Source organism: Manis pentadactyla, chromosome 13 (genome assembly GCF_030020395.1).
Source record: "Manis pentadactyla isolate mManPen7 chromosome 13, mManPen7.hap1, whole genome shotgun sequence".
NCBI lineage: Eukaryota > Metazoa > Chordata > Mammalia > Pholidota > Manidae > Manis > Manis pentadactyla.
This window is the reverse complement of record NC_080031.1, coordinates 3,988,861-4,011,631: the sequence shown is the minus strand read 5'-3', so window position 1 is coordinate 4,011,631 and position 22,771 is coordinate 3,988,861. Positions and strand designations below refer to the sequence as shown.

General features: G+C 50.7%; 3 protein-coding genes across 8 annotated transcripts in view; all 3 read left to right on the top strand.

The window, feature by feature from the left end:
• The first annotated feature begins 5,886 nt into the window (after window positions 1–5,886).
• On the top strand, window positions 5,887–9,037 carry APOA5 (apolipoprotein A5). Of its 3 annotated transcripts, none has more exons than XM_057491164.1 (4): window positions 5,887–5,927; window positions 6,408–6,464; window positions 6,577–6,676; window positions 7,198–9,037. In XM_057491164.1, the coding sequence occupies exons 2-4, from the start codon at window positions 6,413–6,415 to the stop codon at window positions 8,147–8,149; spliced, it is 1,104 nt and encodes a 367-aa protein (XP_057347147.1). In that variant the 5' UTR covers window positions 5,887–5,927; window positions 6,408–6,412; the 3' UTR covers window positions 8,150–9,037. The 3 variants fall into 3 exon arrangements, with proteins under 3 accessions (XP_057347147.1, XP_036775718.2, XP_036775719.2); XM_036919823.2 differs by lacking the exon at window positions 5,887–5,927 and adding an exon at window positions 5,934–6,092; XM_036919824.2 differs by lacking the exon at window positions 5,887–5,927 and adding an exon at window positions 5,934–6,092 and having other exon boundaries at window positions 6,211–6,464.
• A 949-nt stretch (window positions 9,038–9,986) lies between these two features.
• ZPR1 (ZPR1 zinc finger) lies at window positions 9,987–18,488 on the top strand. Its single transcript, XM_036919821.2, has 14 exons — window positions 9,987–10,209; window positions 10,347–10,508; window positions 10,902–10,992; window positions 11,374–11,444; window positions 12,058–12,144; window positions 12,298–12,420; window positions 12,782–12,829; window positions 12,965–13,031; window positions 13,431–13,501; window positions 14,242–14,331; window positions 14,811–14,921; window positions 15,501–15,587; window positions 17,171–17,236; window positions 17,931–18,488. Exons 1-14 carry the CDS (start codon window positions 10,039–10,041, stop codon window positions 18,063–18,065), a joined length of 1,380 nt encoding a protein of 459 aa, XP_036775716.2. The 5' UTR covers window positions 9,987–10,038; the 3' UTR covers window positions 18,066–18,488.
• A 166-nt stretch (window positions 18,489–18,654) lies between these two features.
• BUD13 (BUD13 homolog) overlaps window positions 18,655–22,771 on the top strand; it is a 42,967-nt gene continuing 38,850 nt past the window's right edge. For all 4 annotated transcript variants that reach the window (XM_036919819.2, XM_036919820.2, XM_036919818.2 and 1 more), the window contains exon 1: window positions 18,655–21,799. In XM_036919819.2, the coding sequence (XP_036775714.2) occupies window positions 21,657–21,799 (143 nt within the window). In that variant the 5' untranslated portion in view covers window positions 18,655–21,656. The remainder of the gene's footprint in view (window positions 21,800–22,771) is intronic.

Genomic DNA, 22,771 nt, shown 5'->3' with positions numbered 1-22,771 from the left:
ACCTGTAAGTGGCTACGAATGGGAAGCCCACCTAATCATCCTAGTCTGCAAAACCAACATGTGTGATTCTTAAAATCATCCAGAACTATTTTAAAGCGCCAGTCGGCCTATGCATCTGCTGAAACTACCCACGAAGAATAAGGGTCTCTTCTCGTCCATCCTGCACTGGCTGACTCACTGAGGCCTATAAGGAGAAGGGGATTCTGGGAAATACAGTGCCAGGTGTCTCCTCTCCATCCCAGAAAAGCTTTCAAAGGCTGGTGATGATGCTGATGTATGGACAATCCAGTGCAGATATACTTGACAGCACAGCCTCAGCAAAAAACAATAGAGTGCCAGAAATGCTTTATCTAAAATTCTGTGATGATATATGCGTAACAGAAAAAAACATCATTTCTAAGAGCACAGTTCAGTGGCATTAAGTACACATACATTGTTGTGCCGCCATCACCACTATGCATCTTTAGAACTTTTGCATCTTTGCAAATGGAAACTGTACCATTAAACAATTTATGTCTCCATTCCTCCCTCCCCCAACCCCTGGTAACCTCTAATCCACTTTCTGTCTCTGAATTTGCCTATTCTAAGTATCTCATATTAAGTGGAATCATACAAGATTCATCCTTTCTTGTCTGGTTTATTTCACTTAGCATAATGTCAACATTCATCCACATCCTAGCATGTGTCAGAATTTCATTCCTTTTTAAGGTTATATAATATTCCATTGTATGTACTGACTACATTTTGTTTATCCACTCATCTACTGATGAACACCAGGTTGTTTCTACCTTTGACTCTTGTGATAAATGCTGCTGTGAAAATGAATGTACAGATCATTCTTCCATTCAGAATTACCTTCAGTTCTTTTGAATATACCCGGAAGTGAAATTGCTGGATTGTATGGTATTTCTATGTTCAATTTTTTTTTTCTTTTTGTGGAACTACCATACTGTTTTCTACAGTGGCCGCCCATTTTACTTCCCACCAGTAATGCACAAGTATTCTCTACATCCTTGCCAACACTTGTTATTTTCTGGGGTTTTTAGTTTGTATTTTGTTTTTTATAGTAGCCATTATAATGGCTGTAAAGTTGTCAGAAATGCTTTTAAAAGTAGAGGTGGAAAAACATTGAAAATAGGACCTCAGCTCAGCTCAATATGCCAGGTTGGAAACATTAATTTTTTACTCTTGAAACCTTCCCTCCATGGTGTGGCAGAGGCTGTAAGTCACCCCCAATCTCTATTTTACTCTTCTTTGTCAGTTATAGAACCCCTGATGTTTTAGAAACATCTCTGTTGAGAAACAATTCACATACCATCAAGTTCATTACAGTTCTGTGGTTTTAAGTATATTCACATATTTGTGCAACTATCACCATGATCTAAGTTGAGAACATTTTTAACACCCCCGAAAGAAACCCATACATATTAGACTTATTCCCCATTTCTCCCTAACACTTCTCCAGCCATAGGCAACCATTGATCTATTTTCTCTATATATAGATATATGTTTTCTGGACATTTCATATAAATGGAATCACACAATGTGTGGTGTTTTGTGACTAGCTTCTTTCACTCACTGTAATGTCTTCAAACTTCCTCCACATTGTGGCATATGAACATATGAACATCCATACTGTAGCATATGAAGCATACTTCATTACTTTTTACTGCCAATTAATATTCTACTATGTGGATAGACCACATTTTGTTTATTCATTCTTCAGTTGATGGACATCTGGGCTATTTCCACCGTTTGGGAACTGTAAATGGCACTGCTGTGGACATTCATGTACTAGTCTTTGTGTGAGTATAAGTGTTCCCCTCTTGGGTTTATGCCTAGGGGTGGAGTTTGCTGGGTGATGGTGTGACTCCATGCTTAACCATTTGAGGATCTGTCAAACCATGTTCCAAAGTGACTGCACCATTTCACATTCCCACCAGCAATGTATAAAAATAAAATACCTGACTTCTAACTGGGTACTGGGCTCATGGCCATTTAAAATATCGATGACATCTCTTCGCCTCCCTTACAGCCTCTCTGGTGTGACTAGTTCAGACCAAGGGGATGGGAAAAGAAGAGAAGGCTTTGCCCTGACAAGAAAGCGCAGTAGTTCCCTCACTTGCCCCTGCTGGTGGCTAGACGCACACGCGGTGGAAAGTGATCCTGGGTCACGTGCACAAAGGGGACACCTAAGGAGGGCAGAGCCCAAGGCAGAAGGAGCCTGGGGCCTGGGACGGCCTTCGGAGCAGTGCTGCCTCACCAGCATGAACCTTTATGTGGGGGAAAAATTAATTTCTTACTTTGTAAACACTGTTATTCTGGGTTCCTCTCAGAGCAGCCAGATTTATAATTTACCCCATTTGCTGTGACTCTTCTTTCTTCTGATTATACTTCTGCTTCTCTGACTGTCCCTTTTTTAGACTCTGTGTTAATCAAGATAAATTAGAATCTATAGCATTAACACATGCATTCCCACATCTTCATGGCATAACACAATAAAAGTTTATTTCTCACTTATGCAAAGTCTGATGCGGTCAGTGAGAGGTGCTCTTCCACACACTAACTCAGAATACACTTCCTCGCCCCCTACAACTGTGCCATCTAATTGTTTGCTTCCAGTGGACAGAAGGAAAGAAGAGGCATGAAAAACTCACATCTACTCTGTGGAGAAAGGGGTAGTTCCTCTGGCCAGGATTCTTACCTGGCGCTGGTCAGCGTGCTCACTGCACAGGTGTGGGCAGTACACTGTTACTGACTATATAAAAGAGGTGCGCCCAGCACTCTGGGCTGCAGGAGAGCAGAGGCTGGAGTGGTGGCAGCACCGAGGACAGAGACTGAGACAGCTGTGCAGACAGAGGGGCCCAGAGGCAGAGACCGGCTTGCTGCACGCAGACTCGCTCTGAGTAGATGGGATTCTAGTGATTGACCTGCCACCGTGGGAATAAAGTTGGGTATAACCCTTTCACCCCAGGGACATTCTATTGTCATTTTTTGGTCTCACTGAATCCATGGTGAACTTGTCCAGGGCTAAAACCCATTGGCAAGACCTACTCTTGGTTGTGCTGGACCAGAAGTGACCACTTTTCTTCTGCTCACAGTTCACTGGCTAGAACTAATCACATGGCCCTGACCTAATTGCAAAGCAGACTGGGAAAGGCCGTGTAGCTCATGGACCTTCGGTGAGCACTTTCTCTCTTCACCAGAGGCATCCTCTGGAGGTCATTTCCCCTGAACACTGTTTTCTAACTACAGTCCTTTTCTTTTCTCACAGCATGTACTCTCCCTGGGCAAGCTCATCCCCTCCTGTCTCCCACTCCAGGCTGATGACCTCTCTCTGGAACCCTAGGCATCTCCACCCTACTGCCCTAACATCCAGTGGGGGATCTTTGGGTACCAGGCATCCTACTGCCCTGACATCCTGGGGGGGATCTTTGGGCACAGGTAACACCAGCCTGTGGGTACAAGAACCCAGTTCTAAATTCGAATGCCCCTCTCGGTGCCATCTTCTTTCATGTCCTGAAAACCTACCCTTCCCAGGTACTGTCTCGTGCCCCTGGGATGACTAGTTTCGTGACGGGGTTGTAGTTCCTGTTGCTTTTCTCTTCTCAAATGAATTTTCTCCTAGGCGGTTTCTCAGCCATTATACAAACAGACTTCAGCTGGGCTTGCCTGCTGCCATTAGGTTCAAGCTCAGACTCCTGGTAAACCCTTGTTTCCCATCTGGACCTGCTCTTCCTTCAGCATGCTCCAATCCTTGGTGAAGGGTGCAACCACCTACCTATTTCCCCAGAAACTTGGACAGATCTGATTCCTTCCTCTCCGTCTCTCCCATCCAGTTGTTTACCAGGTGCTGGCAACTCACTACTTACCATCCTTCAAATACAGTATCTCCTACCAGTCGTCCTGGCCACACCTTAGTTCGCGCCCTCACCATCTCTTAGGTTACTCAAACGGCCTCCAAACAGGCCCCCTGCCTGCTGTCTTGCTGTCCTCCAGAGCGATCTCCCCATCCTGCAGCTTCAGTGGCTGCTTACAGAAGGCCCCTCATGACCTGGTCAGGCTGCTCACCCTTCCTCCCTCACCGCCTACCTTCCTGAGCTACCGGAGCTAAACACCTGGGTTCCAGTCCTGGCTGTGGCTGTTACTGTGTAATGACGGACATATCATTTAATATCCCCAAGCTTCAGTTCCTTAGTTAATTGAATGAATGAATCAGTTACTCGATCTTCTGTACATTGTGTGCTATACCAAACATAATGGGGGGTGTCACAGAGATGAATTAGAAAACATCCCTGTACTCAGAGAGTTCTCTGGTATGTCAACTCATCATTGCATTACTGCGTAGTAAGTGCTATAATACAGGAAAATACTAAGTGTTCTGTGATCAATGTGGAATCAGCCTGTCTCCAGAGCAGAGAAGGGTGAAGGCAGAGAGGACATTTAGTGTGATATTGGTATTGTGAAGCAGAGCCATCATTGTCTTCCCCAAATCCATTCTTCTCTTCTTCCTGCGTAATATAGCTCTTTTCCGGCTGGGAATACAGCTATCTAGAAAAAAGACTACATTTCCCAGCCTCCTTTTCTGCTAAGTATAGCCATGTGACTATGTTCTGGTCAATGGGATGTCAGTAAAAGTGGTTAGAACACTTTCTGGGATGTGTCTTTAAAGGGAGGGAACATGCCCTTCTTTTCCTTCTTCCTGTTGGCTGGGATGCAGACTTGATGGCTGGAGCTGGAGCAGCTCAAACTTGGACATGAGACCAGTCAAGGGTGGTGGTGCGACAGGATAGTAGGCACCCTGGTTGCCTATGTTTACATGAAAGAGAAATAAAATTCCATTTTGTTTAATCTGTTCTTTCCCCGTCCCCACTTTTTTTTTTCTTTTGGTCACTTGAAGCTGAGCCTAAGCCTAAGTAATATAAATTAAGCCTGGAAAAAATGAATATAAGTTTACCAAGGGATAGGGTATTCCAAACAGTGGGAATGGCACATAAAGGCTCAGGGTCCTAAAAGAGGTGGCATGCTCAGGGAATGCCAAGGGTTTTGTGTGGCAGGAGATGAGACTGGGAATCGGTTGGGATGAGCCAGAGCAGAGGATGGACTGAGTAGGCAGGACTGTGGAGAGACCTGTTGGAGGCTATGCATGCAATCAAGGTGAGAGACAGGTGGGCTGCCATACGCCCAGTGGTAGAAATGGAGGAGAGGGAATCAATCCAAGATACATTTAGGAGCAAACATCAGGAGTGTATGGGTGTGTGTGTTTAAGTGTATGTGTGGGCATGTCATCGGAGGAAGGTCTGGGCTTTTTGGCTTCCTTTCTCAGAGGCCCTGTGGGTAGGGTTCAGCCTTTCCCCTGGGGATGAATCCTCTTGCTCCGATTCTTTGGGCCCAGATGCCTCTGACATCTCATCCTTACCCCAGCTGACTTCCTCTGCTTGTTCTAGGATTCTTTCACAAAGCAGGAGATGGGAAGGTCTTTAAGCCTGTGAATGCTGACCCTTCCCAGGCTGCCTGCATAGTCTGGGGTGGTGCTGTCAAGGGTTCAGGCTGGCAGCTGGACACTGTCCATGTCTGGCTGGGCACAGCTTCTTTGGCTGTTGAGTAAGAACGGGGCCCTCAGCGGCTTGTCTCTATTGGTGGGCCAGCCAGGTCACTGGGAAGGTTGAAAGTCATGGGGTTTGGGGGTCACTGGGTGAGGAGTTCAGCCCCACTCCTTGTAAAACTTTTCTACTGGGGCAGCCCTGATATTAGGGTAGTCGTTAACCCTCTGGGTGCCAAGGGAGGGCGGGAAGTGAGCCACGGGAGGCGGCTGAGGTCAGCCTTCTTTGAACCTCCACGTGGTGTTTACTCGGAACCACTGCCAGAGGCCCAGGCCCTTGGAGTATAAAACGGAATGTCTGCTCTCTGTGCCCAGACCTGAGCAGGTGAGCAGCAGGGGCAGAGGGAGGCAGGGTGGAGTCCCGAGGGCAACTGCAGGTCTGAGCAGAGCGGGGCGGGCACTAAGAACTCTTGGCTCACCCTGGCAGAGTTGCTTCTTCCCTTTGGGGTACCTCAGCCTCTCAGCCATGACACGGGAGGCAGGAAGGCAGGTGAGCGAGGGAGTGGTGGCAGAAGTGGCCTAGGGGGCTGCCTCTGGGGTCTGGGAGGGAGGCTAAGGGGGAACCTTTACAAAGCAGTTGGAGCTCCACACTACATCATGTGACCCAGGTGGAAGAGGACCCCACCCCTGTCCCGGAAGACACCCTTTCCCCCGAGCCGCACTCACCCAGTCAGGCCTCTGGAGGCCCAGCAGCCCTGTGCTCCCTGCTGTGGGTTAACAGATACTGGGCAGGTTACCCCTGGGGCAAGTCCCCTGGGAGCCGTCCCTTCCTTTGCCTCACTGGGCCTCCATTCGCCTTCCTCAGCGTGCATGATGGCATCCCCGGGAGCCGTTCTGACCTGGGCTCTGGCCCTCCTGGCAGGTGTGTCCCCAACCCTGACTTCAACGTGGAGGTGTGGGTGGAGGCTGGATGCAGGGGCCGTCTGCCTTTGGGGAGGAAACCCAGCCCCTAACCACCCCTGCCCTCTCCACAGCCTTTTCCACTGGCCACGCACAGAAAGGCTTCTGGGACTACTTCAGCCAGAGCAGCGGGGACAAAGGCAGGGCGGAGCAGACGCTGGCATGGGAGCCTGTGTGAGTGGCCAGGGCAAGGGGCGCCCTCGCGGGAGGAGGCAGCTGGGCGGTGGGACGATGCACTGCTCTGCTTCCCCAATCTCCACAGCCCTCCCTTGGCCCAGAGGAACAGGGCAGCGCTGGTTTTCCTGGATATCCTGGTCCGGCCTGGGCTGTTCAGGGCCCTGAGCCGGAAGCATGTCCCCAGTCATGACTGGCTATAGCGCTGCCTCCTTGCCGCCGAAGCTGGGACCTGGGAGCAGGATTGGGCCCCCACTGCGGCCCCCGAATGGAAGGACCGTGTGCAAGTCCTGCTGCCCCTCCTCCCCTGGGCACTGTTGGTCTGGACTTGCCAGGGCCTTGCGTTTGTACTCCCCGTGGGGGCTGCACTTGGCCCGGGGCTAGGACCAGAGCCCTTACCCTGGGGCCACCACCCTGCATCCTTGGTTCCCCCAGAGCATCAGCCAGCAGTGTCTCTGAGCCAGAGGAGACGATGGGAGCCTGCAGTCTGATGGCTTGGATGTCTCTCTCCCCTTCCCCAGGAGCCTGAAAGACAGCCTCGAGCAAGACCTCAATGACATGGACAAGTTCCTGGAAAAGCTGGGCTCTCTGAGTGGTCAGGGGAGGGGGCCTCCTGGCCTCCCACCCCAGCCCCTGGACCCGCGGCAGCAGCTGCAGGAGGAGTTGGAGGAGGTGAGGGCACGCCTGGAGCCCTACATGGCCGAGGAGCACAGGCGTGTGGGCTGGAACCTGGAGGGGCTGCGGCGGCAGCTGAAGCCTTACACGGTGATGCTGATGGAGCAGGTGGCCCTGCGTGTCCAGGAGCTGCAGGAGCAGTTGCGCCTGGTGGGAGAGGACACCAGGGCCCAGCTGCCGGGGGGTGTGGACGAGGCGCGGGGCCTGCTGCAGGAGCTGCGGAGGCGCATGGTGCACCACACCGCTCGCGTCCAGGCGCTCTTCCACCCTTACGCTGAGCGCCTGGTGACTGGCATCGGGCGCCACGTGCAGGAGCTGCATCGCAGCGTGGTACCGCACGCGGCCGCCAGCCCTGCGCGCCTGAGCCGCTGCGTGCAGGCGCTCTCGCACAAGCTCACGCTCAAGGCCAAGGCCCTGCATGCGCGCATCCAGCACAATCTGGACCAGCTGCGCCAAGAGCTCAGCACCTTTGCCGGCACGGGCTCGGGTGATGCGGAGGAAGGGGCCGACCTGGACGCCCAGGAGCTGTCCCAGGAGGTGCGCCAGAGGCTCCAGGCTTTCCGCCACGATACCTTCCAGCAGATAGCAGCCTTCACGCACGCCATTGACCGGGAGACCGAGGAGGTCCAGCAGCAGCTGGCGCCGCCCCCACCAGGCCACAGCGCCTTCGCCCCAGAGTTGCTTCAAGCAGACAGGGGCGAGGCTCAAAGCAAGCTGCAGGCTCGTCTTGACGACCTGTGGGAAGACATCAACTACAGCCTTCATGGCCATGGTCTCGGCCATCTGGGGGAACCCTGAGGGTCTGCCTGTTCAGGCACACTTGCCAGTTCCTTGTCTGGGAGAGCACGGACCTGAGCCCCTAGGCATGGCACAGTCCTTGACAATGGCCTGCTGGGCAGAGGGTGGAGGGCCCTGCACAGGATAAATGAGGCCATGTACGGGGCTGGTGTCCCCAGCATGGCCTGGGTCCAGTGGTTCCCTCATCTGGATGCATTACACTCACCAGGCTTTGCAAACCCAGCTTTGCCTGCTCATTTGGGAATCCTCATGACTTGCTCCATGCCGGCATGTGGGCGTGTGGAGGGAGACTCAGCCATTCGATGTATTGTGTGATAATTATGTGCAAACCTGTTGCCATGGTGCTGGAAGCCTGTACCTCTTCATCTCAGGGCTTGGTTCTTGATCGCCCTGGCCACCTGGTGGCCACTGCTACAGCTGGTCCACAGAGAGGAGCTCTATTCTCCCCAGGACTGACGTAACAGCTTCTGTTGGAGGAAGAGAAGGGAGAAAGGTGGAAAATATGATGAGGAGAGCATATGATGTGTGTGTGTTTATATCCCTCCTGGCTCTGATGCTGATGGGTACAAATGGTGGGGGTGTGATGAGAGGGAGCAGAGCCCATTTTTTTCTTGCATAGCTTTACATCTAAACAGCTGACCAAGCCCTCCAAACTGTGGGGGCTTCTTAGACCCTCTGAAGTATCTGTGTGCCCTCCCCATCTCCAGCTCTTCCCTTCTGATTCCCAGGCTGAAGTCTAGACTTCTGACTCAGAAGAAATATATGTTTATGATGGAAGCTTATTTGCCTGCTGTGACTCTCATTTGGACCATGTCTGAAAGCAGTGGCCTCACCGCTATCCCAAAAGCACACCCATCACCCACTCCAATCCATTGCTGGTCTTCCTCATTGACCCCTCTTCCTGTCCAGGTCTGTCAGAAGGATCTGGGGCAGCTGGGCTCTGCTTTAGATGACAGCTGTCTGTCATGCCTGGGGGTGGGCCTGGAAGCAAGCCCAGGTCGGAGCGCATCTCCTGGGGGACACCAAGGGCAAACGAGCCACCTTGTCTCAAGCTCTTGTAGTCAGACCTATGGACCAGTGGTTAGAACTCTGTGCAATGTAGCTATTGCTAAGGAGCAGAAAACTGCCCTGGATCTGAGAAGTGATGATGCTGGGGTCCTTGTTTGCAGAGTTGAAGAATGGACTTAGCAAACACCCAAGGCAGGAGAGCCAGGGAGAGGCTTTTATTGAGAGATACAGTGAGGACAGAACTCCTGGCTCACACCATGAAGGGACAAGAGAGCCCAGGGTGGTGCGTCTTCTAGGGGATTTATAGGCAGTTGAGGATCTTTGGGAACTGATAAAGCGCTTAGGGTGTGGACTTGTTAAAAGTGGTTTTAGGATGTTTGTCCTTGATGAGACATTAAGTCCCTTTTTTAGCATGCTAAAGTGAATCTTACACACGATTACAAACGATTAGCATAATAAAAACATAGGCTACTTTCCTTTATCTGGGGAGTATCAACTGATCTCAGTGAAGAATGACTCTAGAGTTTAATGTTTAACACACATTTTGGTAGGGGGTTTCCTTGCATATAGTTACATTGCTCTGACTGTAAATATCCTGCCTTGCTTTTTCCGGAGTCCCTCACCCTACACTGACTACACCCACGGTCCCTGTCTCAGTGACACCTAAACTGAGGTGGAGACAAAGCCTGAAGCCGACTGTCTGTGGAAGTCTGGACCGTATATTCCCTGTAACCTGGAAGACTTGTCAGAGAAGGTTCCGAGGGCCCAGGTTTGCGGCCTCTTTAAGAGGGGGCGGGGAATCAGCTGGCGGAAGTGACGGAAGAGGTGGGTCCACAGAGGAGCGGAAGCCGGAAGTGGGGCCCTCTCTGCGCGTGGTCGCGATGTCGGCTGGCGGGGCAGTGGAGCCCGGCCCCCCGGGAGCTGCTGTTGCCCCCTCGCTCACCCCGGCCCGGGCCCCCGCCCCGGGGCACTTGTTCCGGCCTATCAGCGCCGAGGACGAGGAGCAGCAGCCCACCGAGATCGAGTCGCTGTGCATGAACTGTTACCGCAACGTGAGGCGGGGCGCGGGCGCGGGGGACTGAGCTGCGGCCGGCCGGGTGGGCGCGGGCCGGCTGCCGGGCGGCCCGCGGTCAGTCACTGGGAAGTGCGGTTCCATCGGTTCTCTCCTTAGCGCCTTTCTGCCTCCCAGGGAATGACACGCCTGCTGCTCACCAAGATCCCCTTCTTCCGAGAAATAATCGTGAGCTCCTTTTCCTGCGAGCACTGCGGCTGGAGCAACACGGAGATCCAGTCTGCAGGCAGGATCCAGGACCAGGGAGTGCGCTACACCCTGGCCGTCAGGGCCCAGGAGGTGAGAGGAGCCGGGGCCCGTTCCGCAGCGTCGTACGGAAGGCTTGGGGTTTGAGTCCCAGCTCTGGTCCCTGCGGAGAGGCCTTCGTGTCTAAGCCCGCTTTCCCTCTTTGGGAAATGGGGCTGGCGCTGTCATCTCTTCAGGTGAGATAGGACCGACAGTGCTTTGTAAATTTTGTCAGAGGGCCTCAGATTAGCAGCAGTTGTTATGCATAGTGCTGTCATTCCGGCAGCCTGCCTCCTAGCACGGGACTGTTCCGCAGGGGACAACTGAGCCCCTGGAGTGGAGACTGGAACTCGCTGGGTTGGGGTCTGATGCAGGGGAACAGTCTGTTGCTTCCTGACGGTAGGATGTACTGTGGACCCTTCTGGCTGAGTTTTTCTTTCTGCCCAGGATATGAACAGAGAAGTAGTGAAGACTGACTCTGCCACCACAAGGATCCCAGAGCTGGATTTTGAAATTCCTGCCTTCAGCCAGAAGGGAGGTAAGTTTAAGATCAGGGTATTTGGGCTTTTCATGCCCTGCTGGAATCTTACTAATTTACTTGCACAGTCCCCGGTTCCAGGTCTAGTGGCTTGATTATGGGTTTGGCCATGTAGCTTTTGTGCTCTTCATTGGTTTAGCATAAGCAGAAAGCTTAGATGAAACCGCTTGAGGTAGTAGATGGTGATAGTAAGAGAGCAATGTGCTTGTAACAGAATTTTAGCATCACTGTTATTAGAGATGAATGGAATCTTGTTCCCTGCCCGCCTCCTCATTTTACAAATGAAACTAAGGCCCAGAGAGTTCAGGTGAATTGCTCAGGATCGTACAGGCACCTGATAGAAGAGCCAAAACTCACCTGTCTTTTCTTCTTATTCGCTAGCTTTGACCACTGTTGAAGGGTTGATCAGCCGTGCCATCTCTGGCCTGGAGCAGGATCAGCCCACACGAAGGGTGAGCTGGGGTTTTCTGATTGCAGCAGCTCAAGGAATAATTACTTAATATGTCTGAGTAGAGTGTTCAGCTTCCCACGTAGTTGAACTGTCTTGGACTGAATGATGGAGAACTTCTGGGGGAAGCACATGGTGCTGCCACCGTGTAGCATATATTGTGTCCACTGTCCTTTACTCTTCCCTCCCCACTGTTAGATTCAGGCCTCATTTTAGAGAGGCACTGTAACATCACCTCTGAAGTGTCTTAATCCCCGTGGGTTCATCTGTGCTTCCTGAGTGTCCATTGTATCTTATATTTTTATGATAGAACTAATGTAATTGCTTATTTAGCCACCTGTCTTTCTCATTGGCTGGGGAGCCCTGTGAGGACCCTGATTTATTTACGGTTGTATTTCTAAGCTGGCACGAGTGCCTGCGCTAAATGGTTGAATGAGTGAGAAAATGTTTATCTGGCAGCACCCATACACTTTGAACTTACTAGTTACAGCTCACTGTGAAGGCTGAGTTTCTGCTCCCATTCACACTGTGACAGGTGCTGCCTTCTGATGTGGGCACGGCAGGGAGAGGGAGCATCAGGTCTCATGAGGGATGTGTTTACTCTCTGTTCGTGTCAGGCAAAGGAAGAAGCTGTGGCTGAAAGAATTGATGATTTCATTGTCAAACTGAAAGAGCTAAAGCAAGGGGCCTCTCCTTTCACTCTGGTGAGTAGTGAGGGACTCTTGGGTGTCCTAGGGTTGTGGGGAGACCAGTAAGACTATGGGGGTTTCCCACTGTGCTGCCTGAGTGGTCTGATGTAGGCAGAGGTTCGTACGTGATTTCCAGTGGTAATTACTCTCCCTTCCCTCGTCTGTTAGATCATTGATGATCCCTCAGGGAACAGCTTTGTGGAAAACCCACACGCTCCCCAGAAAGATGGCGCCCTGCTGATCACGCACTATACCCGGACTCTGCAGCAGGAAGAGGTGCTGGGGCTCCAGGTAAGTGGGCTGAAGAAGCCGAAGAGAGCTCTGGCGTCCTCTTACACTCTGGATTGCTTGGAGTCAGTGGAAACGTTATTGCTGCCGCTGCCTTGTGACCCTGTCACAGCCTGTGTGTGCCTCATCTCGCTCATGTCAAGGAGTAGGGGTAAGCTTTATACCAGAGGATGGCAGTGACTGTGACCCTGTCTTAAGCTCTGTTCTTCCCTTGACTGGGGCTTTGCTGCCTGGTTTCTCTGTTAAACCCACAAGGTGGCGGCTCACGTAAGGAAACGAGAACATTTTCTCTCACTCCAGGGCAGACTGGCAGGGAGCCTGAGGTATATGTGCCAACATGGGATTTGTATTTCTGCTACTTTAGGCAGAGGCACCAGAAGGGAAGCCAGTGGAGGAGGACCTCAGAAATGAAGTGAGTCACATTTGCTCCCATGGATGAAGGCGCAGCTGTGGGTGAAACTGGTGCCGTTCAGTGTGTCTTCCTCAGCACCAAGCTGAATGTCCCCGCCTGGGAGGGGTCACCCTGTGTCCCTGTGTTGTGTTCCAGGTCCTACAGTTCAACACAAACTGCCCGGAATGCAATGCTCCGGCTCAGACCAACATGAAGCTGGTTCGTATCTTTTGTCAGGCAGTTGGGTCGCTCTTATTTGACTCAAGCGTGCAGGTTCTGTGCAGGCTGGGGAGTATGCCCTTCAGGGAAAGCACAAGTTTTCTTACATGTGATGAGAATGTTGTTTTTGATGAGACTGTGCACTTTGGCTTTTGAGCTCAGAGAGAATTGGGCGATGGTTTCTAGGCTCCTGTGTGTGGCCTGAGCCGTATCTTCAAACATTTGTGAACAGGGATCACTGTGGGTTGTGACCCAGCCCACTTTGGAGGACTGAGTGAGGCTGCTTCTAGTCATCTGTTTCTTGCCGTCCTGAGACCAGCAGCTGTGTGTTGGGGTTGGATTTGTACTTCCCGAGGGTGATCTTGGTATCTTGGAAGCAGATTTCCTTAACTCCACCTTCCAGAAATCCCCCACTTTAAGGAGGTTATCATCATGGCTACCAACTGTGAGCACTGCGGCCATCGGACCAATGAGGTGAATGGGCTCTGTCATTTGGGAAGGAGCCTATTTGAGAGTGACCACTAACTCTAATCCTTGTAAATCTGTTTTGGGATGAGGGGCGAGGGGGTTGGGTCTTACTCTTAGGCTTAGTGTAGGGTGAGGAGCCCTTAGCGATGGTTAGTGTATCATAGGGTGAGGAGCCCTTGAAGAAACGGAGTTCACTTAGTGAAAAATAGAGATAGCATAACTCATTTGGGGCACATTAGAAGTCGGTTATATGGAAGAGAGAGAGACGCACTTTTTGACCCATGCCTCAGGGTGGAGAAGTACAGAGAGGCAGATTTTGACTCAATAAATACTTTCTAGGTATGTCTGAAAGTAGAATGTGCTGTCTTGGAGGGTTGTAAATTCCTCCCCAAGGGCAGCCCAGCATATGCTGTTAAAATTCTTAAACCATAATATAATAAAGGGATCCACATGTTTGATGCAGATCCCTTTCAACCTTGAATTGTTTTTTTAAAAGGTAAATTCAGAGTTTCTTGGCACTTTGGGGTAAGTGCTGGCAGGCTACTGGTGCTGGGCACTCTACTCCGGGCCAGCGCCTGGGGTTTTGGCTTGGGTGACTGCTGTCACTATTGGCTTAGAAGGCTCTGTCTCTGGTAGCTGGTAGTGGGCCTGATTGGTGGTCCGAGCCCACCCTCTGAAGTCTCCTGGGCACCAGTGAGGTTTGGAGTCTTCTCTGCTGCTGTTCCTGACTACTGTCGTCTCTGCAGGTGAAATCTGGGGGAGCAGTAGAGCCCTTGGGTACCAGGATTACCCTCCACATCACAGATCCCTCCGATATGACCAGAGACCTGCTCAAGGTAACATCCTGCTTGGGAAACTGACTGTCCTCCTCACATGGCCGTGTCTGTCGAGGGGAAACGGTCTTTTTAAAATGATGTCCTGGGGTTGTGAGGTGCTTCCTTACTTTCCTGGGTCTGAGGATCTCTGAGCAGAGTTAATCCACGGTAGGGAGGCACATTCAGGAGGCCACCCATAGGCTCTTTCTGAAGACTTGATGGTTTTTTGCCTCCAGTGTCTGTGAGGGCCCTCATCTCTGGCCTCTAATGACAGGATTCCTGACAGCTTGGGGCCGTGACTCAGAATGTCCCTTTACGTTAGTTCCGTTCCTGTGGTTCACATTGATAGGAGTGAATGTAGCTTTAACTGGAGAGTCAGAGAAAACTGGGACAGATGACTTTGTTCCCAAAACTGGAGGTGGTAATTTGGCTGGAGGACTCCCAATAGCTTTCTCTAGTGGCTTCTGATTCAAAGCCCAACTTGACCTCTAATCTTAAAGTCTGAGACATGCAGTGTGGAAATCCCAGAGCTGGAGTTTGAACTGGGAATGGCTGTCCTCGGGGGCAAGTTCACCACGCTGGAGGGGCTGCTGAAAGACATCCGGGACCTGGTGAGTCACCTGCGTAGGGCGGCTGCTCCAGGGTTCGGAGCTGATAACGGGGGGATGATTGGAGAGACCTGAGTAATATTTTGGATTGTCAAGATAAGTTTATGGGAAATTCCGAATGGAAATTCCCAGGCCTAGCTCTGGGACAGTGTAGATCTTTTGTGGTTTTGAATAAGTCATTTCACTGTAAAATACGGGATGAGGGGCCTTCTAGCATCTAAAACATCTTAACGTTATGTATGTGTGTCTTGACTTAGCCCATATATTTATTCTCTTGACGAATCATTTCACTTAATTCTCAGTTGTTTGAAATTTTATCTTTGTAAATTACACTTTGCTTCGCATTTCTTCTCAGATTAGGACTAGAATTGATATTGTAATAGCATTTCTATAGTTTTTGTTTCACACTGTCAGCTCTCATCTTGGCAGATCAATCCAGACACTTAGGAGTGGCTGCCTCGGTCAGAAGGGTGGTGTGGGATAAGTGCCCTGACTGGGCACCCCTGTGTCTTCCCTAGTTTGTGGTCAAGTCTAATGGACACAGAGCTGGTGTTCTAGTAGTTTGGGTGCTATTTACTGCAGGTGACCAAGAACCCTTTCACACTGGGTGACAGTTCCAGTCCTGGCCAGACAGAGAAACTGCAGGAGTTCAGCCAGAAATTGGACCAGGTGAGAAGACATAGGCTGGTCAGTACCTGTGGTCCTGGGGCCCCAGTGAACAAGAGGCTTACGTACCTTTTCCTGCCACCGTTTAAACATCTAACCAACACGTTGAGGACTTTCCTGGCTCCTGATATTCCTTGTCTTCTTTCTTGGTTTTCTCCCTTATTTTGTTGGAGCTTCTTCTCTGGTAGCTTCTTGAGAAAGCGCATGGGAAGCAGAATTTCTGGGACCTTACATGTCTCAACACTTCTTGTATTCTACGCTCACACTAGCTGATGACATCCAGGGGACAGAATTCTAGGATGGAAATAACTTCTCACCAGAACCTCACAGACTTCGCAGTGATGTCTCTCAGTTCCCAGCTTGGTCACTGAGGAATCTGAAGGCATTCTATCCCTGATCTTTTGCGGGTGACCTAGTCTTGTAGTTATTTTTTGTGAAAGTAATGAAATTTCAGGCTGTGCCTTAGTGTAGGTCAATTTTTAACCACTGAGCTAAGTATTTGCGGTTCTTTAAATCTGGAGGCTTGCAAGGCTCTGTTCCAGGAAGCTTTTTAAATCTGTTGAGGATTGTTTCTCCTCTGTTCTTTCTGAAACCTGGTATTTTGGACGTTAGACTGACTTGTCTGGTCCTGTGTAATTTACTTACTTTTGTCCTGTTTTTAGTTCCTGTGCTTTACTCTGGGAGGGAACCTCAACTTTAGTTTCTAGCCCTTGAATTGAGTTTTTCATTTCCACTAACACATTTTTATTTTCCAAGAGGTCTTTTCGATTTTTGAATACTCTCCTGTTTTTCAAAAAAATTACCCTGTTGTTCTAAGGATGTAGTATTTTTTCTTCATGGGAATATAAATGTTGGCTTTTTTTTGACATTTTATTTGCTTTGCATAGTTTCTATTTCCTCTAGTTTTTCTTCCCCCATTTAATTTTCTGTCTTAAACTGTCAGGGGCTTTGCTCAGATGTCTGGTTTTATTGTCTGTTTAAAAGTAAAGACTAAATAAAACACCGGTGTTGGGGGTGAGTCTTGCCGACAGTAGGCTTACTCTAGAGGGATTCCGCTCGGCTGTTTTGTTGAGGTGACCCTATTGCCAGAGTAGGTGGATCTTTTCTCTCGGCTGGTCAGATCCCCATTGGAGCGCTCCACTTCCTGGCCTGAGGGTGAAGGCTTAGCTGGCAGTGTTCTGATGGCTCAGCATGGGGAGAGGGCTGTGGTATACGTATGTCTGTGTCCAGTGAGGCTACACATTCCTGTGACCTCCTGTTGATTCTTTTCCCTCGCCCTCAGCTGGCCTGTGCCCCCCCAGGTCAGAGCGCACTGTGGTAACTTTTCCACAGACTCCTTCAGGCTTCTGCCAGGGTCGGGGAGGGCAGTTGTGGGCCTGTTTGGAGTGGGGGATGTCAGATTGCTGCTTCAGTAGCTTTCACACAGTCTGTTTTAGATCCTCTCCACTAGTAGAGGTACATTTCACCAGTACTTAAAACTGGTGGGGATTCTGCAGTGTAAGTGGGGTTGGTTCTTGTCTGGCAGACATGACCCCTTCCTGCCAGGAGCTTTGTAACACTGATGTGCTGTGTTCTCTTTCCTTTAGATCCTTGAGGGCAACAGGAAGGCCTGCTTTATTATGAACGATCCAGCAGGAAATAGCTACCTGCAGGTACAGTAGTGGGCCCTGCCTGATACTTCATGGAGATATATTTCCTGACCTGAATAGAATATCATTTCTCCAGAAACTGAGAGACTTGATAAGGAACCTTTTAGCAGAAGTTGGAAGATAAGGGAGGAGGGGGGAAGGTAGGAGAGACTGTAAGTGCCTGTGAAGAGGGAGAAAGGACACTCCTAAGCTCCCTCTTCCACTAGTCCAGCTCTCGTCTCTGGGTCTGGGTCCCCCAGGAGAGTTTTCATTTTCAAATCTGATGATGGAGCGAAGAGAAATAGTGCCAAGTCCGAGGCCAAGACAGGAAAACGGAGAGTCTTTAAGCCAACTAGGGAGAGACTCTAGTGATTGATAGTAACTTGAACATCTTTTTAGCAGTCATTATGGGTTAGGCAAAACTGCATGATTCTGCATGATTAAAGTTATTGCCATGCTCTTTGTAAGAAGGCGCAGAGGAAAACATTTTAGGCAGACTGTTTCCTAATTCTCCCTGAGGTTGGACATCCTGCTCCCGGCCCACAAGGGCTCTGTTGCCATCCAGTTGTCAAGAATAACAATAGGGAATCGGAGACCCTTAGTAAGAGAACATCTCCTTAAATCCTTGGGAAAGGGGGAGTTGGAAGCCATCTGGGGGCAGTGGGCAGCAGAGGGGCAGCAGGGGCCATGGGCGCTGATTCCCGGTTTGGTCTTGCAGAATGTGTATGCGCCTGAAGATGATCCTGAGATGAAGGTGGAGCGTTATGAGCGCACATTTGACCAGAATGAGGAGCTTGGGCTCAATGACATGAAGACCGAGGGCTATGGGACAGACCTGGCCCCACAGCGGTAGCAGGGGAGCAGCTCCTGGGCCAGCCTCTGGCGCTGCTCAGATCGTAGGGTTATTTATTTCTGTTGGAAAAGGTGCGGAGATGTAGGCACACTATGTGAACGGTTTGTGATGGAAGTGTAAGCGTGGTGGGCTACTTGACCTTATTTTGGAGGTTTTGATTGGCCTGGGAGGAAACCCAGAAGGTAACTATGGAGCATGTCACCCCTTTTGTCCTGTTACATCTTTCCCCTCCCTCCACCCAGTGCCCTCTTCTCTTGGGCAGGAACTCTCAAGTTGGAGAATGTAGAAGACAGCTACATCTAGAGTTTGAGAGTTGGTTTGGGTATATAAAATACTGCTTTTCAACAGGAAAAGAGTCTTCTGAGGGAGGGAACCCAGCATAGGTGACGAAATTCTCATTAAAATGATGGCTTTCAAACAGCACTATCTTCTGAATTCACTCTGTCCTTGTTAGATACCGTGCTGGTAGAATTCAGCCCCGAAGGAAGTTTCTTCCAGTGTAGCCACTGTAATTTGGGGATTGGAGCTGGCATTTCAATTATTCCTTCAGTAGATGTTGGAGTGCTGACTGTGTCAAGCATGCCACAGGACTGAACAAAATAATAGTGTGTTTTCATGGAGCTTTAGTGTAGTGGGGGAAACTGGCAAACAGTGGGTTTGGGGTTGACGATAAACTGGCAAGTAAAACCGTCTGCCAGGCGGTGTAAATGTGAAGCAGGGAAGGGTATGGTAGTGCCAGCAGAGGTGGGGGCAGGTGTTCCCGAGAGTAGGCAGGGGCCATCTCAACAAGAAGGTGGTCATTTGACCTTTCGGCAAGGCTGAGAAGGAGGCAGGGGAGTAAGCCCCATGGATAGCCGGGGAAAGACGTTTCTATGCAGACGGGAGTATGTGTATAAAAGCCTCGAGGTTAAAGGATGTTAGAGCCAGTTGGGGGTATTTGGGGTCATCTGGTCCCACTCTCATTTACAAATAGGAAAGAGGTTCAGGCAGCCCAAAGTTGCTCTAACGAGCACCGCAGCCTAGGGCCCTGGGCTCCCTAGCGCGTGCTCTTTGCGCTGCCTCAGCCACTGGTGCCTCCTGCGGTGCAGACCTGTTACTTGCTGGGGACGCTAGACAAGCCTCGGTGCTCTAGGCTGCTGCCTTAACCAAAGCATCCAGTTACAAACAACAGTACTCATGCCATCCACCCTCACCTTCCAGTCAGCCCTTCTCAGAGGTCACACGCGGGCTGTTCCACGTGGAAAACGTTCTCATTCTCTGTGCTCTACTTCTGTTGGGTTTGGCAGCGGACCACCTCTTCTTAGCCCTTGGTCTCTGGGATACTGCTTTTCTCTTACTGTGATCATTCCTTGTTGGAATTTCTGCCTCCTCCCTCTTCATTAAATGTATTTGTCCAAGGAGTCTGTTTTCAGACACCTCTCCCTATTGAATTCTTCGGCATTTGACGACTTTTCATGTGGGACTGACCCCCATACTTGTATTTCTATTTTCTGTCAGTGAGGCAAGAGTTAGGTGTTTTAAGACTTCAGGGACTAAGGTTATCAGGTGACTCACGTGAACTATAAAGCTATAGATAGCACTTTGAATAGACTTACCCCTTTAGTACTGGCACCACTAATGCTCCAGTTTCCTGGTCTGTAAGATAGGGATTATAATGCTATCTACTTGGTAGGATTATTGTGAGGATTAGTGAATTAATAATTCTGAAGTGCTTTTATATGTATTTTCTCTCATATAATACAAAAACTAAAATGTCTCTGTTCTGCTTTAAACCTTTCCTGGAAAAAAGTAGCTGTAAATAAAATCATCCTCATTTTACAGGTGAGGAAACAGCTTCAGAGAGGCCAGGTAACTTCCAGAAGGAATTAAACCTTCTAAGAAGCAGGCTTCAAACTCAGGCCAGTGTGAAACTTGAGCTCTGGACATTTTAGGTCAAGTCTATAACTACTGTATTTGCTTTATTAGATGAAACTACAGAGAGGGCAAAGCTCAGACCCTCCACTGGGCATAAATTAATTTGATCCTGCTTAACTGCTCTGGGAGGTAGACAGGGTTGGGACCTGAGCTCGGGTCTTGTCAGGCTAAACCTGAATAGAATGGGTAGCAGTGGAACTGAGGACAGAAGAGGGCAGGAGGTGTGCTGGTGTGGTTGAGGGCTGTACTGGTCATGTTCACTGGAGCAGAAATATGACTTTCAAATGCCTGCTGATGCTGGGGTGGAGGCAGGGCTGTGGAGTTAAGTTTGTGATACACCAAAGTGGACTGGAGGCCAAGGCAGGGCTGGGTATGGGGGACCTGGGGAGCCTTCCAGCTAGTGAGGCTGTATCTCAGTGCAGCGTCCCCTTCGCAGAAGCCCAAAGAGACCCAGCCTGCTTTCCTTTTCTGGCCTCTGCTGTGGTCACTCAGTAGAGCAGAGTGGTTAAAAGTTCAAGCTTTAAGGCAGTGATCTCCAAACCTGTTTTGTTATATATACATATTTTTTGAGCATGTATCCCAAGATATGCATGTTTATTTGTGAAGTATAACAATGCCTTCTTGGCTAATATGTCTTGAAACAGTGACAAAAATTTAATGTATAAGGAAAATATGCTACTATTTATTTAAAATCTGGATTACCTTTTGTACTCCACATTGCTAGCTTCTGCTCCCAAGGTCATGTTTTGGCTGTGTGAAATTGGGAAACTTCCTTAACCTCTCTAATCTTTGGTTTTCTCATCTGTAAACTAAGGATAACACTACCACCTGAGATGCGGGAGGATTAAATGAGATAATTCGAATAAAGCTCTTAATGCCCACAAGGAGAAAAGTCTTCCTTTTCTCCCAAAACGAGTATTAGAATTTTATTAATATTAGCTTCCCTCTTTTGCTGTGCTGAAAATTGATCCAGGTCCTTTTCGTGGGAAAGATTCTACACAGGAGGTAGGTAGGTGGGGGCTGCCAATAATACAAACGTGGGGAAGTTGAAAGTAGGGGAAACCTCCGTATTTTGCATAGTAATTGTATTGGGTTTGGAATTCCTGACGACTCTTGAATGGTGCACGGAAGCCTGCCGGAGCAGATCCTCCGACCTAAACACCCTGATACAGAGGACACTCGCTATGTGCCACACGTTCCAAGTACGTTATACAGTAATATTTCCTCAGGCCTCATAACTACCGAGTTAGGTGCCATTATTCACATTTTGTTAAATAATTTGCCCAAGGACGTACGGCTGGGAAGTCGTGGAACTGGCGCTCAGATGCCCCGCTACGCCAGAGCCCGTGGTTAAGTCCGGACCGGGTGCTTCAGGACCGCCGCGGGCAGGTCTTTGGGTCGTGGCGGCCGCCCCGCGGCTACCACAGCACTTGCTGCATAGACCGCTGAAGGGGCAGGTGCACGACAAACGGAAGAAACCGGGTTGCGCCTTTAGAGGGATGCGGAGGGGACTGCGGGGCGCGCCCGTCCCGGGACGGCCGGCGAACGCTCTCACCGGCGGGCCGGGCAGCTCCGACGCCCCGCCCCTTCCGGCCCGGGCCCCGCCCCCTCGCGCCGGCGTCCTTCGCTTTGCGTCGTGGAATTTTGTCCAAAGCGCCGAGCAGTCTCGCCGCTACCATGGCGGCGGCTCCGCCGCTCTCCAAGGCCGAGTATCTGAAGCGGTACTTGTCTCGGGCAGATGCCGGCGCCGACGGGGGCCCTGAGTCCTGTCGCAAGCGTCGCAGAAAGCGGCCGAAGCCTGGCGGGGCCGGCGGCCAGGGGTGAGTCGGGCCTGGCGGGACGGGTCCTGGGGCGGCCCGGCGACCCCTCCTTCCCAGCTCCGCGCTCTGCCTGCCCCGCGCGCCGGCCGCCCGGGCCGCGCGACCCTGTGTGGGCTCGGAGCTCCGCTCAGGCCTCCCCTCCCGGCCCTGGGCGGTGTCTTCGGGGTGTTCGGGCCGGGCCGTGACTCTCCTTGCGGTTTCCCCCTCCTTGTGGCACTGCGTGCGCTCCCGTAGAGAATGAATTCCGCGCCCCGAGAACAGCGGCGTCGCGGGTTCAGGGCCTCCGCGCCTGGGTGTTCGGGGCCCGGGGCCGGGCTGTGCGGGCTCTGCGGTCCCAGGGACTGCGGTCGGTGAGACCGCGCTCGCTGCCGGCTGCTCTTGGTAACAGTCCCACCGACAGTAACCGCAGGCGTGCGGTTCTGTCACTTGCCGGGCTCCGTTCTAAGTACTTGGGAGAAGAATTTACTTAAACTTCACAGCGCAACCGAGAAGTAGGTGGTGGTGGTAGTTCCATTTTTCAAATGAGAAAACTTTTGTAGCCCAGTGTACCGGGTTGAGCAGTGCCCCTCCGTCGAGTTCTTGCTCACCGAGAATTAGAATGTGACGTTGTTTGGAAATAGGCTCTTTGTAGATGTACGTAGTTAAGACGAGGTCATGGTGGATTAGTATGGGCGCCACATCCAGTTTGGTGTCCTAAGAAGAGGGAAATTTGGACGCAGAAACCGGCACAGAGGGAAATGACCATGTGAGCATGGGACTGACACTGGGCTGAGTTTACGGTGTCACTAGCCAGGGTTTGCCCGGGGCTGCTAGAAGTCAGAAGAGTCGAGGAAAAATCCTTCCCTAAGGCCGTCCCAGCGGACACCTTGATCTCAGCCACAAGCGTCCAGACCTGCAAGAGAACTCATTTCTGTTTTAAGCCACTCAGCTTGTGGTGCTTTGTTAGGCAGCCGCGTGAATCGGATATACTCA

Bases quoted from the DNA above. Each gene is read 5' to 3' on its own strand.
- APOA5 (XM_057491164.1), top strand. From the start codon at position 6,413: ATGATGGCATCCCCGGGAGCCGTTCTGACCTGGGCTCTGGCCCTCCTG. The intron at 6,465-6,576 runs GTGTGTCCCCAA...CCCTCTCCACAG, and splicing joins GGCTCTGGCCCTCCTGGCAG to CCTTTTCCACTGGCCACGCA. The intron at 6,677-7,197 runs GTGAGTGGCCAG...CCCCTTCCCCAG, and splicing joins ACGCTGGCATGGGAGCCTGT to GAGCCTGAAAGACAGCCTCG.
- ZPR1 (XM_036919821.2), top strand. From the start codon at position 10,039: ATGTCGGCTGGCGGGGCAGTGGAGCCCGGCCCCCCGGGAGCTGCTGTT. The intron at 10,509-10,901 runs GTGAGAGGAGCC...CTTTCTGCCCAG, and splicing joins TGGCCGTCAGGGCCCAGGAG to GATATGAACAGAGAAGTAGT. The intron at 13,032-13,430 runs GTATCTTTTGTC...TCCACCTTCCAG, and splicing joins GACCAACATGAAGCTGGTTC to AAATCCCCCACTTTAAGGAG.